The 23440-nt window shown below is 35.6% G+C and overlaps 1 protein-coding gene across 11 annotated transcripts in view; it reads left to right on the forward strand.

The window, feature by feature from the left end:
* The window catches only part of TANC2 (tetratricopeptide repeat, ankyrin repeat and coiled-coil containing 2), a 302761-nt gene that overhangs the window by 196869 nt on the left and 82452 nt on the right, over positions 1–23440 (forward strand). For 8 of the 11 annotated variants that reach the window (XM_019637800.1, XM_019637798.1, XM_019637803.1 and 5 more), the window contains 2 exons: positions 4651–4776; positions 16333–16362. In XM_019637800.1, the coding sequence (XP_019493345.1) occupies positions 4651–4776; positions 16333–16362 (156 nt within the window). The remainder of the gene's footprint in view (positions 1–4650; positions 4777–16332; positions 16363–23440) is intronic. The other 3 variants (XM_019637801.1, XM_019637807.1, XM_019637799.1) reach the window with 1 other exon arrangement.

Raw genomic sequence — 23440 nt, forward strand, 5'->3', positions numbered from 1 at the left:
TCATATGTGGGCTCTGAACCAGGGCCCTCTGGCATCTCAAGCCAGTTCTTAACCAACGCGCCACTCGGCCGGCCCTGGACCACACATTTTTTCTTTATCTTTTTAATAGAAAGTATATCGTTTATATCAAGTATTCTAAAACAGCGATTCTTCTTTGTTATTAGAGCTTGTCTTATTTCAAGTATTGGAAAATATTTCCTGTATGTACTTAAATGCTTTTTCCCGTCTTCTTTTCTCTCTCATGCTCCTCCCCCATGTTAAAAAAATAAAGGGGATAATATTAACCTAAATTGTTATGCCTGTAGACCTTAATTACTGATTATTTTTCCACCCATCATAATCGTCATGCCATAACATTGACCTTTCTGGCTAACAGAGATTTCAGATTCATAAACAGTACTTACCATGCTTCTAAAAAGGAGAGGCAGAGGGATAGATAAATGCACCATCAGAAGCCAGGTCTATCCTGGAGAACAGGATTTTACACTGTCAGAGTGGCACACACTGACCGTGTTAAACAAAAAACTTCATCAGATAATTATTTCTTGTCAGTGTTGAATATAATACAAACCTACTGTTTTCTACAGGGCAAGTCATAGGTCAGGTAATAGTTTGTATTGGACTGTTTTTTGTATCTGGAAACAATGGTTTCACTGTCCTCACAAACAGGCAGGAAAAGGAGCTATAAACCAAATGACAGTTATTTTCAAAATTGAATAGATGATAGGTTGAAAATGTTTCCCGAATGTAGAGGAATAAAATTTCTTCACAGGGAATTACTCTGCTAACTGTATAATGTGTGTAAATATTTGATAAGACCACCACCTCTGGTAGCTTAAATGATTAGCTATCTAAATCATTTTTTTAAATAAATTTTCTTAAGAGGGTCCTCTCTTCTCGTTTTAGCTCTAGGTATACATATTTCCCTTTACTTTCTAGTGTGTACATAGAAGTGGTTTTCCCAAACTGGGAGAAGATCAAATATTCAAATCTTTTTGGTTAACAGGAATAATTGAGGATTTCAAATATGAGATGAGTTTAAAATATGGAAATGAAAGCCCTTGTTCAAATTCAGCTTTTAAATTCCTGGGTTTTTTTAAAACTTTATCTCAATATGAGTAATATAATTATTTATTTTAGAGATCAAATAATATTGAATAATGTGAAAATACCATTTGCATCACTATTTTAAAAACCTAGGGGAGTAGTTGTTCAAATGGTCCTTGCTGTGTTACAGACTGCTCTCCACTTAGGGAAGAGAAGCACCCTGTTTTGCCTGAGCTTCTTGTCATCTAAGGGCCATGTCCAGGAGGACCAGGAAAATTGTCAAGGAATTATTTACCACTGCTGCTGAACTGAATTCTAAAAACTTTATATTATTCCATAAGACCCTTGATTTTAAAAAGAATGAAGAGGGCCCATGGCTTTTATAACACGTTCGCTTCTATAATACTTTTACTTGCAGAGAATGGAGTCAGCGCATATGCAAATATTCATGTTGATTTATTTTTTAATTCATTTTTCCTGCACTTTTAACTCCCAACAAAGATAGAAAAAATATATGTAATGAAAATTTTTAAACAATCATGAACTTTTTATTAACTATTAAAACAGAAGTCTGATTATTATAAGTAAAAATATATTCCTCAGTTAGATTTAGCTGTATACTTTTAGAAACATAAAGACTCAAAACAAGTGAAGTCTTTTAGTTAAATACACCAATTAAAACTCCATATACCACATGCGAAGAAAGTACTATTCACTGAAAACAAAAGCTTTTCACTAGAATGACAGTCATTGAAGGTGAGTTTTGGCAGCCTGTAGCATTAAGGCTTGTGTTTTTCCTAGAGTAGCTCAGTTTTCTGAATATAAATTTAGATGTTTATATACCTTTAAATTAAAATTCTAAAATATGAAAAAATTAAAACTGTGTTTTATTGTTTTCAAACGTAAATCACTGTTGCATATTTATTTTTAAGCCTGTTGGTTGGAAGGAAGTAGAGAACTCTGGTAGACTTGCAGTTGCATCACAGAAGTTATCAGAAAGGAGGCTTTCTGTGGTCTTTTTTGATGCCTTAAAATGAGATTGGCAGTGAATTGGAGGGATGTGGGAAGCAGGAAATGTTCGCTTGCAACAGCTGTCCTCAGTGCTTTGTGTGAAAATGAGTCTATCAGGGAAACATACAAACAACAGAAGTCAGTTAAAATATAAACTCTTACCATCTACTTGTTAATGTTTGGAGCTGCACATTTTCCTGAGAAAGGATCTTAAGAATCAGGTAAATGCAAAATGGGAATCCTGGGGGATTTAAATGAATCTAATCATTTAAACTGTAATGAGGATTTTACAAAAAAATAAAAAATGGGCTTTTCAGCAGTCAGAATGTTGGCCTTATGAATCAAAGGTGTAAGGACAACCGCTTCTTGCCCAGGCTGATGCAAACATAAAAGTGTCATTCCAGGCTCCCTGCTCAGATCAGCCAGAATGACAGTTGTGCTACTAAAATCTGTTTGCATTAGTGGCAACTGATATAAGAAGAAACAATTCAAACTGGTTTCAAACTCAGTATAGAGTTGCCTCTAGAATGTTTTGTACCAAATATTGTCTGCTGTATTTTTTCTTCCCACTTGTGTATTAAATTATTTTGACTTCAAGAAAGTGTATCAGTTAAATGTTCTGTGAGTCAGCTGTTCCAATCTACTGAAATCGCAAGGAAAAAAATATATATATATACATATACATATACATATACATATACATATACATATACATATATATATACATAATGTGAATAAAATATTATTGTCATTGATCTTTTTCATATTACTCCAGTTATCAGCTTAAAAAGTATCTTATAAGTACTTTCTTGTTACAAAAACAAATTTGGAACTTTTGTTTATTCTTATCTTTTAACTAATATTTCTGAGCTCCAAGGAAGGCTCTGTGCAGATGGGATTTCTGAGGGCTCTCCTTTTTTGTTAGTTACACACCTATGGGTCAAGAATCAAACAAAACAGACTTTGGTTAAAGCAGGAGGGACTGTGTTAAACATAAGAAAGAGCTGATTCACAGAGCTACATTGGAATACGTTGGGAATAGTGTAAGAGTTATTGTCCCCAGTGTTTTTAAATAAAAGATCAGATAGTTACCTACTCTGGATAGTTTTAATTTCAGAATATAGAGATCAAGATTATCTTTATTCCTCTGATACTCTCTTCCTCCTCTGGTGTGTAATGTGGCATTCGACTTTCCTGTCTTGGTTTAAGGTCCCTAGACTAGTTGTCAAAGACTTTTATTTCCTTGTAGAAACTGTCTATAATATGGTACGTCTTTTGTCTGAGTTTTCAGTAGACCCAGGTAACTGAGACAATTGCGGTAATTGAAGGATGAGGGGAATATATGTCTCTTGTACTTGTTCTCTCTTACTTTATTTTTTCTTTCTCCTCTCTTCTGTTTTCTCCATCATTTCTCTTTTTCAGCTCATAGAACACTCTGACTTTCTTTGTGCCACTTATCATAATCCACCTTATGTTATTGTTGTTTGTGTTTTATCCTGATTGGGGATGTGGACAGTACTTCATTGGAGCTCAGAAGCCAAGAAAGAGTGACCTCAGTTTGCTTCCTCTCACCCATTCAAAACAGTCACCAGAGGTAAACTGGCAGCTAAGCCAGGGAGGGCACCAAGAACAGTGCCTGGCACATGGTAGGCTCTCAGTAAATAATTGTCATTAAATAACTGCACTAACCCCCAGCACACTATCTTACATAGTTAGCAACAAATTGAATTAACGGTTTAATAAATAATTTATAAGCGCTAAATAACCATTTTCTGACAGAAGTTTGGGTTTTTGTTTCTGTTTTTTATGTTTAAAAAAAAATCTGTCTGCCTTCAGCACTTCCTGATCCTTGATTTCTTCACTTTTTGGTTCATTGTGAATGGACCCAACAGCTTTCAATATGTGACAGTGCCAGTACCCATTTTTCCCCCTATCTTCTGCCATTTTTCTCTCTTTTGTGACTAATTAAGGGCTAAAGGATTTATAGACTCAGTGGGAGGCCATTAGTACTTAATTATCTTGAAAGAGCAACAGAATGTTTTTTGGAATTCATGAACAGTGGCAGTTCCCTAAATGCTATTTGTCAATTCTCTGTCCATTGTCCCAGGTGCTGCCCACCTTTCCAACAGACACACACACAACACACATTGTTTTCAGAATGTTTTCATATTTTATTCTTTACCATGAAGGGAAAATATTGAAAATAGAGCTTCATGTTTTTCTTACCACTTGATATAATTTGAAACAGGTTTCTCCACTGATGATGTTTATATCTTGTTTTACAAATGGGATTTGTGACCCAAAAGAAGCAAAAACTAATCATCTTTGTTGTCAGGTGCTAATACTTGCCAACTTGTTGCTAGTACTCTCCATGAGCTCAGGCAGTTGATAGTGATGAAGGAGCTGAAGACAACTCTTGACATGTTTCCCTGCCTGGCACATGTTCTAGACACTGATGAGGATTTTGAGTCCAGCAGACTCTTGGTAAATGTATCTGTTGGCGTAAGCTCTGATTCTAAAGTTTGGGAGATACAGACTGACTGATAGTTTTCGAAAACTTATGTATCTGACTAAACTCTTCTGTCTTGTCAGCCACAAGTTCTGCCCACTTGGAGGACCTCGCTTACCTGGATGAGCAGCGACATACACCTTTGAGAACTTCTCTTCGAATGCCAAGACAGAGCATGGGTGGTGCTCGCACACAACAGGATTTAAGAGGTTAGAAGCACAGGAGGGCTTTGCTTGGGGATGCCCAGCAGAAAATGGAAATGGGCAAGAGGCCAAAAGTCCTTTGTTTCCCATTGCCACACTTGTGTAAACCCCCCTTAAGAGCATGTAACCATGAAAGAAAGATAAATACAAATAGATTGACCAATGGCATTGTAATGACCAACATTTGGAAGCAATGATTCCTTGGCATTCTGAAAGAAAACAAGGGTAAAGGCCTGGCGGTGATGGGGGAAATAACCTTTTTAAGATCCTGGGTTTCAGAAGTGAGTATTGAACAACTTCAGCCCTAGCCATACTGCAGGTGAACTTGGTGCTGATAGTCACGTGTTTTGCTAGAGTTTATTTCATTTTCATTCCAGTGGGCATTTCTAGTGACATACAGTACTATAATTTTCTTGGTCTGTCCTGGCAACATGTAAACAACTTACCCTTTTCCCACTCAGGCACCTGTTTCTTTATACTCCTTGTGCATGCTACATGCTTCTACAGTCAGGATCCTGACCTTTTCAAAGATGTCATTTTGCTATAACCATGGCTTAGTTAGAGGTCATTATAGGTGTCTCTGCGTGTGCCTTTTGTTTGCTCAAAATGAACCAAACTATCTCTGATAGCCTTAACAGATGGTCTGCTTTCTCCAATATCTATTGGGTTGTCGGAAAAGTCATGACGTATTTTTTCTATGTTTTTTGTTGCAAAAATACGTCATGACTTTTCCGACAACCCAATAGTAATCCATAGCTCTACTGCATCAAGTATATTTTTTATTTTAAATTACAGATTATTTGCATCTTTCCTTTGTTCTCTTCATCACTTTTTGTCCTGTGCCCCATTCTAACCTGTATAGTGCTACATGCATAACTCACACAGGAAGAGATTCACACATGCCTGCTGTCCGTTCTGGAAGTCATTTTGCTGCCAGTTTCAGCATAATGGCTAGGCAATTAGAAGCATAAAGTAATTGTATTGCTAAAATTACCATACCTCCCATCAACAACAGTGAGCTGATGGCATTAGTCATAGATTTAGTTCTTGATCCTGTCCATCCTGCTTGCCATTTCTTCAGTAAGCGGCATACTAGTTGCTTAGTATATGCAATTGTGTGTTTCCAGTCCAGAGAGTGGAATTATGTCAAGTACTGCTTTAGTGCTGGTAGATTGATTATACCCAAAGCTGGAATACATTTAGTCAAAAGATCAAATAAATGATTTGTTCCAAGACCAGATGCATAGCCATAATAAAGAAGATTGGACACAATTCTTGATCTATATAGACTTTCAGATTTGGTTGAAAATCTGCCACATTGGCATCACCTTACATCTCATTACTGAAAAACATACTGACATTGTTGATTTTATTTTCTGCTTTGCTAGTCAATGAATAATGGATTTCATACTTCATAGAAAACAAAATTAATTGACAGATTTCAGCTGTGTATTTTGAGAACTCTTCATGTTGGGTTTTATTGACACTTGATGGCACATGCCTGCTTCTAGTATCTGGAGATTTGGTAAGATCTTTGACAAGTGCATTCTAGTGAGCTTGATGTTTACACACAGATATCAGTTGCACCTTGACTACAACAAAAATCTTTTCCATTGTATTGAGCTTTAGCTTAAACATTTAGTAAAACCAAAGTGCATCCAAAGATTTTTTTCAAAGCGTACCTAAGTCTTTAAGAAGCTCTCTCCCTAAATAATGCATCCCTAACAAAACTAATTTTATATCCCTTGCAACAGTTTCTCAACTTATTGTTTAATAATTAAAGATGGAGTTTGTCCATTGGTAAAAGTACTATGACATTAGAGTTTCAGTTCTTTAAAGTTGTCTTTCCTTTCAAAAGGATTTCTTCCAGCAGTCTAAATGGTTAGTACCTGCCATCCAGATGAGTGCATTAATGCATAAGAGACTGGATGTTTACTAAGCAGTATTTTGCCTTCTAAAATCAGTATACTTTAATTTAGAACTTTGAGGCCCTGGATAATCTTTCCTCAAAAAAAAAAATGTTACCTTGATTACTGTTTACAGGTGCACTCTCTGGCTTATGATATAACTTAAAACACGTTCACAAAGTAAAGCAAACTTGGACAGACTTTACTTATGTTTTCATAGACCAGCTTGACAAGCTTTTATAATTTGTGATCATTATATCCAAAACATTGGCCTTTATCATAGAAACAGAATCATATTGTTTTCCTAGGATGGATTTTTAAAAACATGCCACACCATCCTTTTTATTTGAAGGTACATACAAATTGCAGTCATATTTCAGTTGTATATCTTTTTCTTCTGGTCATGGTTGGAATAAAACAACTTTACCCAAGAACAAAGTAATAAAGTAATTGAAAACCTTTTTTAGTCTAAATTAAGATATATCTTTCTACATTAGAGGTAGATCTTTCTATATTTTAAAATATTACTCAAGTCATATGAAATACTTTTTAAAATCACAATTCTAGTTTTAAATGACCCTGGGTCTTCAGAGAAGGTAGTTAATGGATATTTACACTGTAGTGTATCCAGTAGGTACTAAATTTACTGACTGATTCCAAGTATACAGATTATCTGAAGTAATATCCCTTGAATATATGTCTAAAGAGATGGCAAGCATTTATTGGGTGCTTCACACAGGCAGTTCCTACATTATTCTGTTTAGAGCAGTGGTTCTCAAACTTTTTGGTCCCATGGCCCCTTTTTCGTCCCAGGACCCTAAAACACTTGTGTTTTCTATGAGTTATATCTATTGATATTTACCATATTAGAAATTAACACTGAGAAATTTTTAAAATATCTGTCCACTTTTCAAAAACAATAGTAGACCCATTATGTATTAACATCATGTAAACTCTAGAAAATTCCACTGTACACTGTGAGAGAATAGCATGGAAAAGAGAAATAACCTACTAGTATTATGAAAATGGTTTTGACTTTGTGAACCTCCTGAAAGTGTCTTGAGAACCCTCAGGGGGCCCCAGATCACACTTAAAAAGCACTGGTTCAGAGGATACCATTGTAATTGAAGATAAGTTTTATGCCTTTAGGGACCATACAATCTGTTTACAGAATGCAAAAAAAAATGTAGTTTGAGAATTGGTTAGAAGTTGCTCATGAACATGGTTTAATAATACAAGTATAGTTGATTTAACAATTACCTTAAGTGTCATTGCATTTATTTGATCATAATGGTAGTAGTCTTTTGCTTGCTGAAATAGAAGTTGCCAGGGTAACAAGAATTTGGATTTTCAAGTGGGGTATTAACATTTGCTTCACTGGTAAAAGGTCTTGTTGTTGTTTTTTTAACTTCTTAGGACAGCTGTTTTGAACAGCTGTTTTGTCAAAATTGATGTTTCCAGAGATCCAGTCCAACACTGGGGAGAAGGTCACATAAGTGCACTGGACAGGATCCTGTTGCAGCAAGTTACTAGGTGCCTACCTGTCCATCATCAAGAGCTTGAGCTTTAAGGATAAAGTAGTTACAGAAGGTTATGTGCTAGTGCAGGGTATATAGTTGGCTAACCTTCCATGAGTGCCTTTTCTAGTCCAAAGCCTAATGTCCTTGACTGATACTAACCTGAAACCTTATTAAAATTAACTCCCATTTTAAAAATTATTTTGGGGCCCATTAAAAAAAATTTAATCATCAGCCTGTTAATATGGAGTTAAGCTAGAAATTATCCAACTGAAACCTCTCAATCTTTCTGATATCTTAATGGGGATCTCTTAGTCCACAGAGAAAGAAACTAATTTTGCTGCCTAGTAAAAGGCAGGAAGAGGTTGTTGGTTTTTATGGATAAATGTAATAAGCCTTATGATGGAATATATAAAGAGAAGCATGGAGAGTTAAAATACACAAAGCAAATGATAGCATAATGACTATGAATAGTAGCTACTTGGGGTAAATTAACAACAAATTACTAATGATAAGACTCTGACCTGCCTAATATTAAATCATAATCAGATTGTTCTGCTTAAAGAGATTACACTTTCCTAATTAAAGCTTATTTCTCAAATATGCTGGTTTCCTTAGGACTTTTACTAAATCCCATTACATAAATGGCCATTCACAGGCATTGGGTTTAATTAATAGCTGCTTTTTTAGATACTGGGTTGGAGGGTGTATGTGCAAATGATAGCCTGACTCATTGGTAGAATTTATGTGAAATTGACCCTGCCACAGTTAACTTGGCTTTGTCAAAGCAAAGAATCCAATTTTTATCAAATAAAATCAGTGTTTCATACCATTTGTGAGTCCCTTGCTTTCCAAAACAATGACTCTTTTATGAAGATGACTAAGATGCATGTCATGAAGCTAATACTCTTGCATTAGCCCACTGAATCACACACCCCTGAGGTTGCTTAGTCATCTTAATCATTGCTGGGCTGGCTCTCACATTTACAAAGGAATATTTCCATCAGTCTTTCTATCTCATTGTTCATTGTTTTATTTTTATGAGATTAAATTTCTTTCTGTTTAGTTAAATTCTAAATCCAGAGATAAGGTTGCATGCACATAGCTGCCTATATATAAATATTAGATGGATAGATTGTAAACTTTACTAGTATGTGGCTGATCCCCTCACCCCCAGCCAGCTCTTTTGCAAAGCACTCTAAAATTTGAAAATGCAGTACTCGCATTGGAGGTCTTTGAATGTCTGCTAGAAACTAGTTTTTGCTTTTCGGAGTAGTCTGGCTGTGATTTTTTTTTTTTTTAAGATTTTATTGGGGAATTGGAGGGAACAGCGTTGGGCAATCGGGGAAGGGGAACAGGCAAGCTGCTGTCCTTTTGTTCTTCAGTCTAGTTGTGGAGGACGTTGCTTCACTGGCCCATTTTGGTATTGTGATCATTGTGCTCTTCCTGGCTGCCGGCTGCTCACGGTAACTTACGGCAGCCCACTGCAGCCCTACTGCAGCCTATGCTGTTGCCGGCACTCACGGCAGCCCAGCTCCAAGTCAAGCTGTTGTTCACCATCTTAGCTGTAGAGGGCACAGCCTCACTAACCCATGTGGGATCTGAACGGGCAGCTCTGCTGCTAAGAGCTCGCGCTCCCAAGCCAGCTCTTAACCAACGACCCACTCAGCAGGCCCCTGGCTATGATTTTTTAAAGCAGATATTCACTTGTTAAAGTATCTTCAGATAGGTACATAGATCTGGTTTTTATTTAAGCCAGCCATATTTAGTAAACTATCTTAAATTCTGAAAACCCAAACAGTAGCTAATATACAACAAAGTTCCCCCACAAGACCTACAAGGGAGAAATAACCTTTGAGAAAGAGAAAAACAGGCACACATTGACCTCTTACATTAAATAACACACTAGTTAAAGAAAGGCTGTGGAGTAACATGAAAGAAATTCTAATTATCTAATTCTGCAAGAATAAATAACTGAAAATATTTTAAATGCCTTAAGTACAATAAAGAAAAATAACTAACCATTAAGCCATTTTGATGTTTTGATCTAAATTAGATTTAAAGAATCAGCTTCCCAGTTAATCTTTCTATCATTTTTTCCGAAAGTAACTAACTCTCATTAAAGTAGCCATAATGCCAACAAATTTACTTAGGTAACACTTTGTAAAACATTTTTTTGATTTAGTAAAATGATCTAAGCTTTCCAATCTTTTAGTATGTAAGAGATTTTTTGTGGATTAACTTCCCTAGATACTAATAAAATATAGAACTAGAGAATTTCCTTTGTTGGACTATAGCTATTTCATCACTAACGTTCACTTAAAAATGTTTAATCTAGGGCCGGCCGAATGGCACATTGGTTAAGAGCTGGCTTGGGATGCCAGAGGGCCCCGGTTCGGATCCCACATATGAGGGCCAGTGACACTGCCCTCTACAGCTAAGATGCTGAACAACAGCTCATCCTGGCGCTGTGCTGCTGTGAGCCGCCGGTGACAGCGTGGGCTGCAGCCCCTGCTGCAGTGGGTTGCCATGGGCTACCATGTGTAGCCAGCAGCCAGCGTGAGCAGCCAGCAGCAGCAGCAGTGAGCGGCCGTCCAGAAGCCGGCGACTGATCTGCCTCACCCGGGAAGAGCGCAATGATGGTGCCAACTTGAGTCAGTGAAGCAACGTCCTCCACAACTAGACTGAAGAACAAAACGACAGCAACTTGTCTGTTCCCCTTCCCCCAGTTCCCCAGCGCTGTTCCCATCCCCCAATTCCCCAATAAAAATCTTTAAACAAAAAAAAAGTTTAATCTAAAATTTCAAGTAATTAGCCAGTTTTGATGCTCCAATAAAAATAACTCTGTACCTCACCTTCAAGGTCAGCAATCTAATAGCACAAAATTATAATGACATAGTTATATAGTTACTTTATCAAATGTTTTACATTTTAAAAGCTTTACTGTTTTTATATTTTCCCTACATTTTGCGGTATTAAATGTGAGGAAACATGCAAAAAGTGGCAACATTTGGGAGAGAGGTTTTCCCTACTTCTTTTACTGTTTTCCAGAGATCCTTGTTTCCTTCCTGAAAATTCCACTCAGCAATGATTCCAGATTTTTCTGAAGAAAAAAAAAAAAAAAGTTTTCCTGTAAGACCGATGTCGGAAAGCTGAAATTTAATACAGAAGTTAATCAAAGCGTCAAAGTATTATTTTCCAGAGTAAAATAAGCCTTTCCCTTTTTTTAATTCCTGCATTAATAGGATACAAAGGACTTCTTAAAATGCTAAGACAAATATTGAGAATGGGACACTTTAAATAAATATAAAAGTGATAACTTACATAGATTGGAGTGCTTATTCTTTATAGACATAGTTTTAAGAGCTTTAAACATGTTCTTAATGTAATCCTCACAACTCTTTGATGTAAGTAGTGATAGTAAGGAAACTTAAGTTTTCATGTCTAGTAATTGGCAGTGCCAGGATCCATTTCATATCTGGCTGACTCCAGAGCCTGTGCTCTTAAATACCATGCTGTACTGTATCATAGACAATATAATATAAAAGGCAATAAGCAATATAATAATAGCAAGACAATAGCTAATTGTAGATGTTTTCAGGACTCTGGGGTGTTAGAGATGGAAAACAGAGTTGCATATAAACACTAATTGCCAGATGGCTGTCCTTTCAGCAGGAGCTATGATCAGAGAGGGTACCACAGTGATTCATTAGCCCAAAACAGCTTCTTTCTTGTTTCTATTAATAGTACTCCAATTTTCCTCTCAATGAGCCGTTAAATTCTGGAGCCAGCTTAGAGTCACCATCTTCACTCTCCTATATCCAGGACGCCCTGAGGATTCTACTGTCAGAATTCCTCACATTCTTCCCTGTTCCCCATTCTCAGTACAGCTAATCAGCCCTTCTCCCTGCCCCGTCTTTCCATATTCTAATCAAGCTAATGCCTGGCTGCCAAAATGAATCTTTCTAAAATGTAGCTCAGATAATGTCATTTCTCTGTCTTACAGCTATCATTGCTATCGTCCTTGCCTAATACAGAATCTAAAAAAATAAAAACGTAGCTTTGGGAAAGACAGGTTATGGTTTGTCATTACCTTAAAATTAACTCTATTGATACATAAGAGAAGCTAAAGAACCTTTTTTCAAAAATGGACACTGCTAGATGGACCATGAAACAGACCATGTGATGGACAGGAACTAAAGAAGCCGATATACTAAAATAATGGATGAGAAAGTGCCTAGACAATGCTTAATGAAATTTATTAATTCATTCAAAAACAGAGACTAAACTCACTTCTGTGCCAGTTGAAAATTAACACAATGAATGGTATTGTAAGTTCCTTTTCCATATGGAATCACTCACAGCACCTCAGTCTTTTTAGCTGTGTTAACTGAACCATAACAGGGAAGACAAGTAGAGTATAAGAAAGAAGAAATAGAGAAATAAACATAGGTTAAATTACATTCAAGATAAGGGGGGAAAGTTGGAATTCTAATGTGAAAGATATCTAGAACCCAAAAGTAATGGAGTTATAATTGAAAGAAATTACTTTAGCGTTTGTATTTTAAAGTACTTAAAAAGAGATAGACTGAAAGGCAGCCTATGGAGGGGGAGAAAATATTTGCAAACCATATAACTGATAAGGGGTTAATATCCCCCTAAAATATATAAGGAACTCCTAAAACTCAATAGCAAAAAAACAACCCGTTTTAAAAATGGGAAAAGGACTTAAATAGACATTTCTCCAAAGAAAACATACAGATGGCCAACAGGTATATGAAAGGATGCCCAACATTACTAATCACCAGGGAAATGCAAATTAAATCAGCAAAGAATACACCTTACATCTATTAGAATGGCCATTATAAAAAAAAAACAAAATAACAAGTGTTGACGAGGACATGGAAAAATTGAAACCCATGTGCACTGCTATTAGGAATGTAAAATGGTCTAGCTGTTATAGAAAACAGTATGGTGGTTCCTTTAAAAAAACTAAAAATAGCACTACTGTGTGATCCAGCAATCCTCCTTCTAGATATTTATCCAAAAGAATTGAAATCAGGATCTCGAAGAGATGTTTGCATTCCCATCCCATATTCACCGCAGCATTATTGACAATAGTGAAAAGGTGGAAACCTAACCATCCATTGATGAATGAATGGATAATGTGGCATGTACATGTAATAGAATATTAGCCATAAACAAGAAGGAAATAACTGTTATATGGGTAAAGCTTTACAACATGGGTAAAGCTTGAGGACATTATGCTAAATGAAATAAGCCAGTCACACAAGGACAAATACCATATGATTCTGCTTATATGTGGTATCTAAAGTAGTCACACTCATTGAAGCACAAAGTAGAATGGTGGTGACCAGAGCCTTCAGGAAAGGGAAGATGCGGCGTTGCTGTACAGTGGGTATAAAGTTTCAGTCATACAAGGTGAAAAAGTTCTAGAGATCTGCTGTCCAACATTATGCTTATCATTGGTCATCTCAGGTGCTTAACTTGCTATCAAACATCGTCTCTGGTGAAGTGCCTGTTAAAATATTTTGTCCACTTTTTTATTGGGTTGTTTCTTTTCTTATTATTGAGTTTTGAGAGTGTGTTATATAGTTTGGCTGCAAGTCCTTTATCAGATGTGTGCTTTTGCAAATATGTTTTCCAAGTTTATGGCTTGTCTTTTCATTGTCTTGATGATGTCTTTTGAAGAACGTAAGTTTTTAAAAGTTCAATTTATGAATTTTTGTCTCTGGATTATTCTTTTGGTGTTATAGCTAAGATTTCTTTGACTAACCTAAGGTCACACATATTTTCTCCTATATTCTAGAAGTTTTACAGTTTTAGGTTTTATATTTAGGTCTGTGATTGATTTTGAGTTAATTTTTATGGTGTGTGGCATGTATCACAGTTTTTTGTTTTTGTTTTTTGGCATATAGAGATATCCAGTTGTTCCAACATCATTGTTGTAAAAACTAGCCTTCCTCCACTGAATTTCTTTTGCACCTTTATCAAAAACCAGACAATCATACATATATGGACCTGTTTCTGTCTTCTGTTCTAGTCATCTCTTTATCTGTCTTGATGCTAATATCACATCTTCTTGATTACTGTAGCTTTATAACTTGAAGTTAGGTATTGTTAAACCTCCAATGTTGCTCGTTTTCAGAGTTGTTTTGGCTCTTCTAGGTTCTCTGTATTTCCATATGAAACCTTGTAAATTTCTACCAAAAAAGTCTGCTAGAATTTTGATCAGGATTGCATTGGATCTGTAGATCAACTTGGGAAAAATTGACTTCTTATCAATATTGAATTTCACAATCCATGAACATAATATATCTCCTCATTCATATTGGTATTCCTTAATTTCTGTCAGCAGTGTTTTGTAGTTTTCAATGTACAGATGTTGAAAATATTTTATCATATTTATCCTTTTGTAGTTCATATTTCTTAGGCTATTATAAATAGTATTGTTTTCATCTTAATTTCTAATTGTTGCTAGTGTGCAGAAGTACCATTGATTTTTGTATATTGCTCTTGTATCATGAAACCTTGCTAAACTAACTTATTATTTCTGGTGGCTTTTTTATAGATTCCATGAGATTTTCTACATAGATGATCACATTGTCTGTGAATAATGATTGTTTTACTTCCTTTTTCTTTTCCTTTCTCTTGCCTTATTCTCTTGCTTATTACAACTGGTACAATGTTGAATAGAAGTGAGCAAAAATTCTTGCCTTACTCCTGATATTTGGGGGAAAGCATTCAGTCTTTCACCATTAGATAGGTTAGTGATAGGTTTTCAGTAGATGCACTTTATCAGGTTAAGGAAGTTCCTTACTATTCTTAGTTTGCTGAGAGTTGGTTTAAAAAAAAAAATCAGGAGTTTATGTTAAATTTTTTCAAATGGTTTTTCTGCATCTATGGAAATAATATGGTTTTCTTTTTTACTTTGTTAATATTGTGAATTACATTGATTTTTCAAATGTTAAACCAACTTTATATTGCCAGTATAAAATCCATGTGGTCATGATGGATTGCTTTTTTATGTATTGGATTCAGTTTGCTACAGTTTTGGTGTGGGCTTTTTTTGCATCTATGTTCATGAGATAATGGTTTGTAGTTTTCTTGTAATTTCTTTATCTGGTTCTGATACTATGGTAATAAGAAAGTATTCTCTCCCCTTTCGTTTTTTAAAGGGTTTATGTGAAATTGGTATTATTTCTCCCTTCAATGATTGGTAGAATTTGCTCACGAAGCCATCAGGGTCTGGAGTTTTCTTTATGGGAAGGTTTTAACTACCAGTTCAATTAGTTTATTAGATATAAGACTATTCAGGTTATGTGTTTCTCTTTTTAGTGAGCTTTGGTAATTTGCATCTTTCAAGAAATTTGTTTTATCTAACCTGTCAAATTTATTGCCATAAATTTGTTTATAATATTTCCTTATCCTTTTACTAATCTGTAGTCATATAACCATTCTCATCCTTGATTCTGTTCTCAATGATGTTTTGTCTTCTTTTTTTCCTGATTAATCTTCTTAGAGGTTTATCAATTTTATTGATCTATTAAATCTTTACTTTCATTGATTTTTTTCTGTTGTTTTCCTGATTACTATTTCTTTCCTCTCTATTATTATTTTCTTTCTTCTGCTTGCTTTGGGCTTTTTTCTTCATTTTCTAATTTGCTACAGTAAAAAATTAGGTCTTTGCTATAAGACCTTTCTTCTTTTCTAATATAGGCATTTAATGTTATAAATTTCTCTCTAAGTACTACTGCCTTAGCTGCATTTCACAGATTTTTTTATTTTCATTTTTATTCAGTTCAAAATACTAATTTGCTTTTTGCTTTCTTCTTTGACTCTGGATATTTCTGGGGAATTTCTAGATATATTTCTGCAGTTGATTCCTAATTTACCTCTGTTGTTGTCCAAGAGCATACTTTGTACAGCATAAACTCTTTTAAGTTTATTCAGAATTTTCTATGAGCCAAAATAGGGTTTAGATAAAAATTTCATATGTGATTGAAAAGAACCTGCAGTTTGGGGTAGATAGTTTTATAAATGTCAAATAGGTCAAGTTGATTGTTTTGTTCAACACTTCTATATATTGCTGATTTTCTATGTACTTATTTTTTCAGATATTGAAAGAGGGATATTGAAATCTGATGGTAATTATGGTTTTCTCTATATCTCCTTGCAGTTTTTGCTTCATGTATGAAAAGCCCTGTTATTAGGTGCATAAGTGTTTAGCATTGTTATGTCTTCTTGATTAATTGACCCATTGATCATTTTGCAGTGGATTTCTTTATCCTTGATGATTTTCTTTGCTCTGAAATCTACTTTGTCTGATTTGTCCTATACATTTGTGTTGGCATGGCATATCTTTCTCTATACTTTTACTTTTAGCCTTTTTATGTATTTATATTTAAAGTGAGTTCCTTATAAGCAGCATATAGTTGGGTATTATTTTTTGACTCAGTCTTTTAATTGAAATATTTATGTTTGCATTTATTTGATTTTTTATTTGGGTAATTTTAAATCTTTCATTTCTATATTTGCTTTCCATTTTTCCCATCTATTTCTTATTCTTTTTTCTCACTTTTCTCTATTTTTCTCCCATTTTTTTGGATTGAGTATTTTTATGAGTCTATATGGTGGTCTTAATTAATTAGCTATACTCTGTTTTGTTTTGTATGTGGTTACTTTATTATATTTAGTATATAGGTTTAATTTATCACAGTGTACCCTTAAGTTATATTATGCCATTTTGTGTATAGCAAAATAATACTTGTGTCAGAGATGCCTCCCAGGTTCAGTGATTCACTAGGAGAACTCATAGTTCTCTGCATATAGTCATTCCAATAGCTATGCTTTATTACAGTGAAAAGATGCAAAACAAAATCAGCAAATGGAAAAAGTGCATGGGGCAAAGTCCGGAGGAAACCAGACACAAGCCTCCGCGTATCTTCTCTCAGTGAAGTCACAGAATGCACTTAATTCCCCCCAGCAATGACTTGTGACAAACACATGTGAACTGTTGTCTGCCCAGAAAGTTCTTTAGAGATTCAGTGCCCAAGATTTTTACTGTGGCCTGGTCGTATAGACTTCCTTGCCTAAAAAATATCAAAATTCCAGACTCCCAGAAGGAAAGCAGCATGGTTTGTTAGCATAAACCATATTGTTTGTACAAACAATTTAGGAACAGTGAGCTACTCTTATTCATTCTGAGAATGTTGAAAATCCTCTCAAAGTACACGTTCCCAGATTTCGGGAAAGGGCCAACCTTGCAAGCAGGCGTTCTAAGTGTAACAGTCTAAGGTGTGTTATGTTAATTCTTTTCTGCACAAAATATATATTCATTTCTGTCCTCATAGCCTTTATATGTTATTGTCAGACATTTTATTTATATAAATGTTATAAACCTCTGCCATATTAAAAAAAAAGTCAGTTATCTTTTAAGGAGTTTTTTAAAATAAGGGAAAAAATCATGTGTATTAATCCATGTAGTTACCATTTCTGGTGCTCTTCGCTTCTTTGTGTTAATCCATATTTCTGTCTGGTGTCATTTTTCTTCTGCCTGAAGGACTTCTTTTAACATTTCTAATATTGTGTATCTACTGATGATAAAGACTTTTTCAGACATATGAAAGCTGAAAACATTAATTTGACCACTATTTTTGACATACATTTTCACTGGATATAGAATTCTAAGTTGACAGGTTTTCTTTTTTATTTTTTATAATTTAAAGCTATAGGTCCATTGCCTTCTCATTTGCATTGTTTCTGAAAAGGAATCTACTGTCATTCTATCTTTGTTCGAGTGTACTTAATGTGTCTTTTTATACTGTGGATGCTTTTAAGATTTTCTCTTTATCGCTCATTTTGAACAATTTGATTATGATGTGCCTTGGTGTCATTTTCTTCATATTTCTTGCACTTGGGGCTCATTGAGCTTCTTGGATCAGTGAGTTTATAGTTTTCATCAAATTTGGAAATATAGCCATTTTTTCTTAAATACATTTTCTGCTCTTCCCTCTCCTGCCCCCCTTTTTCAGGGACTCCAATTACACCTATATTAGGCCAGTTGAAGCTGTCTCGCAGTTCACTGATGCTCTTTTTATTTTAGAGGATTGTTTTTTCTCTGTGTGTTTAATTTTGGATACTTTTTATTCCTATGTCTTCAAGGTCACTCATCTTCTGTAATGTCAGTAGTATATACTTTTCTGATTTGTCACTAATCCCATATAGTGTGGGGGTTTTTTTCCATTTAGTGTGGTTTTTATTTCTGATTTTATAGTTTTTTTCTCTAGAAGTTTAATTTGGGTCTTTTTTTATCTTCCATGCCCCCACTTTTGAACTTATGGAATGTACTTATAGTCACTGTTTTAATATCTTTCTCTGCTAATTATAACATCTATGTCAGTTCTGGGTCAGTTTTAATTGATTGCTTTTTCTCCTAATCATGGTTCATATTTTCCTGCTTCTTTGCATGGCTGATAATCTTTGTTTGGATGCCAGACATGTTAAATTCTACCTCATTGGGTGTTGGATATTTTTGTATTCTTATAAATATTTTTCAACTTTTTTCTGAAATGTGATTAAGTTATTTTGAAACAGTATGATTAGTTTTGAGCCTTGCCATTAAGACTTGTTGAGTAGGACTAAAACAGTATTTTTTACAGGTCTTATTATTCTATACTTACGAGACAAGACCTCTCTGAGTATTCTACCCAGTGCCCTGTACATTGTGAGGGTTTCCATCCTGGCTGGTAGGAACAGGCACTTATTCCTGGCCCTTTGTAAGCAGTGGGCACTCTTCTCTGTAATCCTCTGGCATAAGTCTTCCTGGTCTTGGGTAGTTTTCTCAAATGCATGCGCCAGTCAGTACTCTTCTGATTACTCAAGGGTTACGCTACACGAATCTCCAGAATTATTTCTGTAAAGCTTTCTCCTTCCCAGTGCTCTATCCTTTTAACAGTTGCTGCCTTGGTCTCCCTGGAGTCTTAGCACCATCTCCTCAAGTAAAGATGTCTGCCAGAACCTAACTGGGTTCTTCCTCCCTACATCGTGGCCTGGAAATTTTCTCAAGGCAATAAGTGGTCATACAGTTTGCCTCATTTGTTTTTCATCTCTTGGGGATCACTATTTTTCATTGCTTATGTCTAGTGTCTTGAAAACTATTGTTTCATACTTGTATATCTTGTCTAGAGGTTTGTTTGTTTGGGGGTTGTTTTAGGTGGGGAGGGTAAATCTAGTCCTTGTTATTCCATCTTGGCCAGAAGCGGAAATTCATGTCAAATTTTTTAAAAGAAAATTATAGGTGAAATGGACCAGAGCATAAATCCATCTCTCATTAGAAAATGACTCTCTGGTAGTTAGAATTGAGTTCTCTATAAGCTGAAATACATATTGTACCCATAATTAAGTGTGGTCATTTTTTCACAACAATAAATCTCATATGTAGCATTAGTAAGATCTTAGTTAACCAAATGGACGTGTGTGGATCCAGCCTTCTCAGTAACTTCTCTAAAACAAAGGAAAACAGTCTTTAAAAAAAACTATCCTGTCCTCTCTGGACACTAAAGCCAAGGCACATTTTCTCTTTTCCGCCAGCTTCCTATAGGAATACAATTCTTTGATTGTCGGCGCCTTGGCCAGCATCCAGGCCTTGCCTATAATATGCACAGAGCTTGGAAAATAACCATTTTTCTCCCCTGTCTTGTTATTTAATGTTTATGACAGTTGCCTTTAAATAGGAATGTATCCATGAAAGGTGGCAAACAAATAATTTATTTCCTTTTATTCTCAAAGTGCAGAGCAGTGATTTCCCAAAGACCTTGGTTTGCAGCCTATAACTGTCTTCCCCTAGTCTTCCTGTTCTAATAAAACCAAGTCAATACACATTTCCCTGTAGTTGAGAATGGAAAATCCATATTCACTGTTGTCACTCATGAGTTCACTTAGTAAATCTTTCTGAATATACGTGTTATATGATAAGAACTGTATTAGTTAATAAGGACTTAGTAGGTTGAGTGATTGCAGTAGGGTGATGATGAAATATGAGGATAGAAGTGTAGAGGTTGCCATGATCATGTCAGATACATATATTTGCTGGCTGTCACGGAAGGGATATATGGGATCCAAGGTTATTCATTAAAAGTCTGTTTAAGTACATAGTAAAAGTAAGAGAGATTGAGAACCTAAATTATATGACTGTCATTCATTGAGGATTAAGGCTCTGAGCTAAGAACTTAACATACATTTTCTCATTTAACCTTATGGGGTAAATGCTCTTATTAGCCTCATTTTACGTATGACAAAACTGAGTCTTAGATCCAGCAACTCCTCCAACGTTACACCACTACTATAAGTAGTAGCGGGATGGGAGAAGAAAAAAGGAATTATAGCTGAAAGATATTTCTCAAGAATGATTGATAGGACCTTGTGACAAATTAGATATAAAGATTAAGGAAGAAGAAATCCTGGTGAGTCCCAGGTTTTTATCTTGGAAGACCAGGCAGATGGTGATATCTCATTAACTGAGATAACAAATAGAAGAGAATGAACAGGTTAAGGTGAGTGAGACAATAACTTTAGTTTTAAACATGTTAAATTTGAGAATTCTACTGGAAAATCCAAAGAGATAACTGTTATAACAAAATGCTATACAGGAGCTTAGGAATGAGATCTGGAATAGAAACCATCACTACTTAGATAGTTGTGAAAGTCGCTAATCTGTTCCTTTGAGATTACCCAGGGAGATTATGAAGAAGAAAAAAAAACAATAAAATATAGAACTTTACATTGGCAGTGTTTTAGGGGAAGAATCATTAAAGACACATCAGGAGGAGAGGACAAAAAAAGGAACTAGAAGAAAATGTTGTCATCTTAAGCCCAAGAAGGAATGTATTTCAAAAACTAGGGTCTTGTTAAAAGTGTTAAATACTGAGGAGTGGTTAAGAAGCATAAAGACTGAAAATAAATCATTGGACTTAACAATTACAAAGTCTTTAGTGACTTTCAGCAGTGCAAAATGGGTGGAGACCAGGCTAGAATGAGTTACTGCTTGGAAGCAAAGATAGCAAGCATGGCTTTCAAAATGTTGGGCGGTGAAAGGAAAAAGGGAGATAAGTCAGAAGCCTCAAAGGGAAGAGGGCTCAGAGAGAGTATGTTCTCAATATCCTTTTTGTTTTATTTTAAATAAGTGTGTGTGGGAGAAAGTGATTATGGTTACACTGGATGTCTTTTTTGGCTTCATAGTATGGATAACGATAGCAGCTAACACAGTTAACAATCAGACACTGTCCTAGGCACATTACATGTATTAACTCATTCAGTCCTCGCAGAATCATTGTTTATCCCTGTTTTTAAAATGAGGAAAACAGATATCTAGAGCATAAGTAACTATCCTGAGGTCACACGGCTAGTAAGTAACAGAGACAGGATACAAACTGAGGCATCTGGCTCTGAGTCCCCAGTTTTACGCACTTTGCTGTTTCCCTGCTGACCCAAAAAGTGACTCTGCTTTATTTAATCTTTTTTTTTTTAAGCAGAAGTTATCTGGAATGAGCAAACTGTTATCTTTAGATTGTCCTTTAGGACCTGCTTCAAATTGCTTTACAATCTTTAAAAACTCATTTCCTGGGGTAGGAAAAATAGCTGCCAACTGTAGTCTATTCCAGAGCACCCAGAAGAAACAATAGACCCTAAAGGGATTGGACTCTTGTAAATGGGAGAGTGAGCCTTCTGGAAACTCAGTAGACAAATGAGCTTGTGCCTTGGTTTAAGTATTTCTTTAAAAAATAGACATGTTTTTTTACTTACGTTTGGTGCTAATGTGATACCGGTTTTTGTCTGAAGCACATGTGTTTTTCCTCTGCTCTGTGAATAGTACACATGGCCTGAACCCTAAGCAGTTATCTTTTGTTCTGAGGAACAGCGGTGCTTCCAGGCTAGACCTAACAGTCATTATGGAAGAATGTGAGGAAATACAGCTCTGCTCCTGTTTTCAGCAGACCTTGGCACTGTCACACACACCCTTTCTTCTGCCGGTCCGTCCTGTGACCGACTTCTTTTAAGATGATTCATGATTGTTTTCCATGAGTAAATATGCTTTAGTCTAAATCCAGTTAGAGCTCTTTTGCCCTGACTTCCGCGTCCCCTTTCCCCTTGCTGCAGCTGTTTACATTTGCATGTGGGCCAGCCGATCTGTTAGCCTTAATGCACTTTTGTTTTCTAAATGTTTACTCTTTACCTTAGTTAAAGGTCAATTTTCTCTGTAAGCCTAGGTATATAATTATACTTATTGATGGCCTCACAGACACTGTTTCCTAGAGAGAATTCATTTGCTGCAAGCCTAATTTGCACTGAAGAGATGCACACACTGATCGGAGTCTCAATTGATTATTAAACCCCTTTAAAAACTGCTTTCCAAAGCTTGTCTTATTTGTGTGCCCTATTGGAATGTTTCCCCTTCAACATTTTTGTGGGAAAATTTTCGGACACACACAAAAAAAAAACCAAAAAAAAAATTTTTACAATAAACACTTACATACCCACCAACTTGATTATGTCATCTGCATTTTACTATCTTATCACTTGTCTATATCCATCTACCCATGTCTTTATCATTTTATCATTATCACCCATCATTTTTTACGAATTTCAAAGTAAATTCCAGATATCAATATACTTTATTAGCGTGTTTTGAGAAGGATGGGATGGTCGTCCTGCTCTGTTGCTGCCCAGGGACTGCCTGCCACCTCTGGAGTGCCGGGGCTAAGAAAGCCACATCTGTTACTAAATGGTATGCATTAGCTCATCTTTTTCCCCCGAGCTCAGCTATCATTGCAGTGGTAATTTTTCACTGGGTTATTTCAGTGGTTTCTGCCTTAGAAAACCTCTTCAAAGCCAGCTGGTATCCCAAACAAAGAAACATTTATTTAGGAACATGAACTCCACAGAGAATATTCATTACCTTCATGTCCCACGATACAGGCCAAAGGACTTCCTTGTTCATATGCCCCAAATTTACTGTTGGCACATAAGAAGTATGTCTTTCTTTTATCGTACTGATCTGACAAAAGCCTTAGGTTCAGAGGTACAGAAATTGTTTCTAGGCTCTTCTTGGTAGCTCCACTTGTTTTACCATATGGTACTAGGCTAATTTTGTCTGTTCTTCCCTTGAGGCTTTTGTGAATTGATTACATTTTTAGAAAAATTTTAAAATAACTTTTTTAAATGTCA

This window comes from Hipposideros armiger, unplaced genomic scaffold, assembly GCF_001890085.2.
Source record: "Hipposideros armiger isolate ML-2016 unplaced genomic scaffold, ASM189008v1 scaffold_34, whole genome shotgun sequence".
Classification (NCBI taxonomy): Eukaryota; Metazoa; Chordata; class Mammalia; order Chiroptera; family Hipposideridae; genus Hipposideros; species Hipposideros armiger.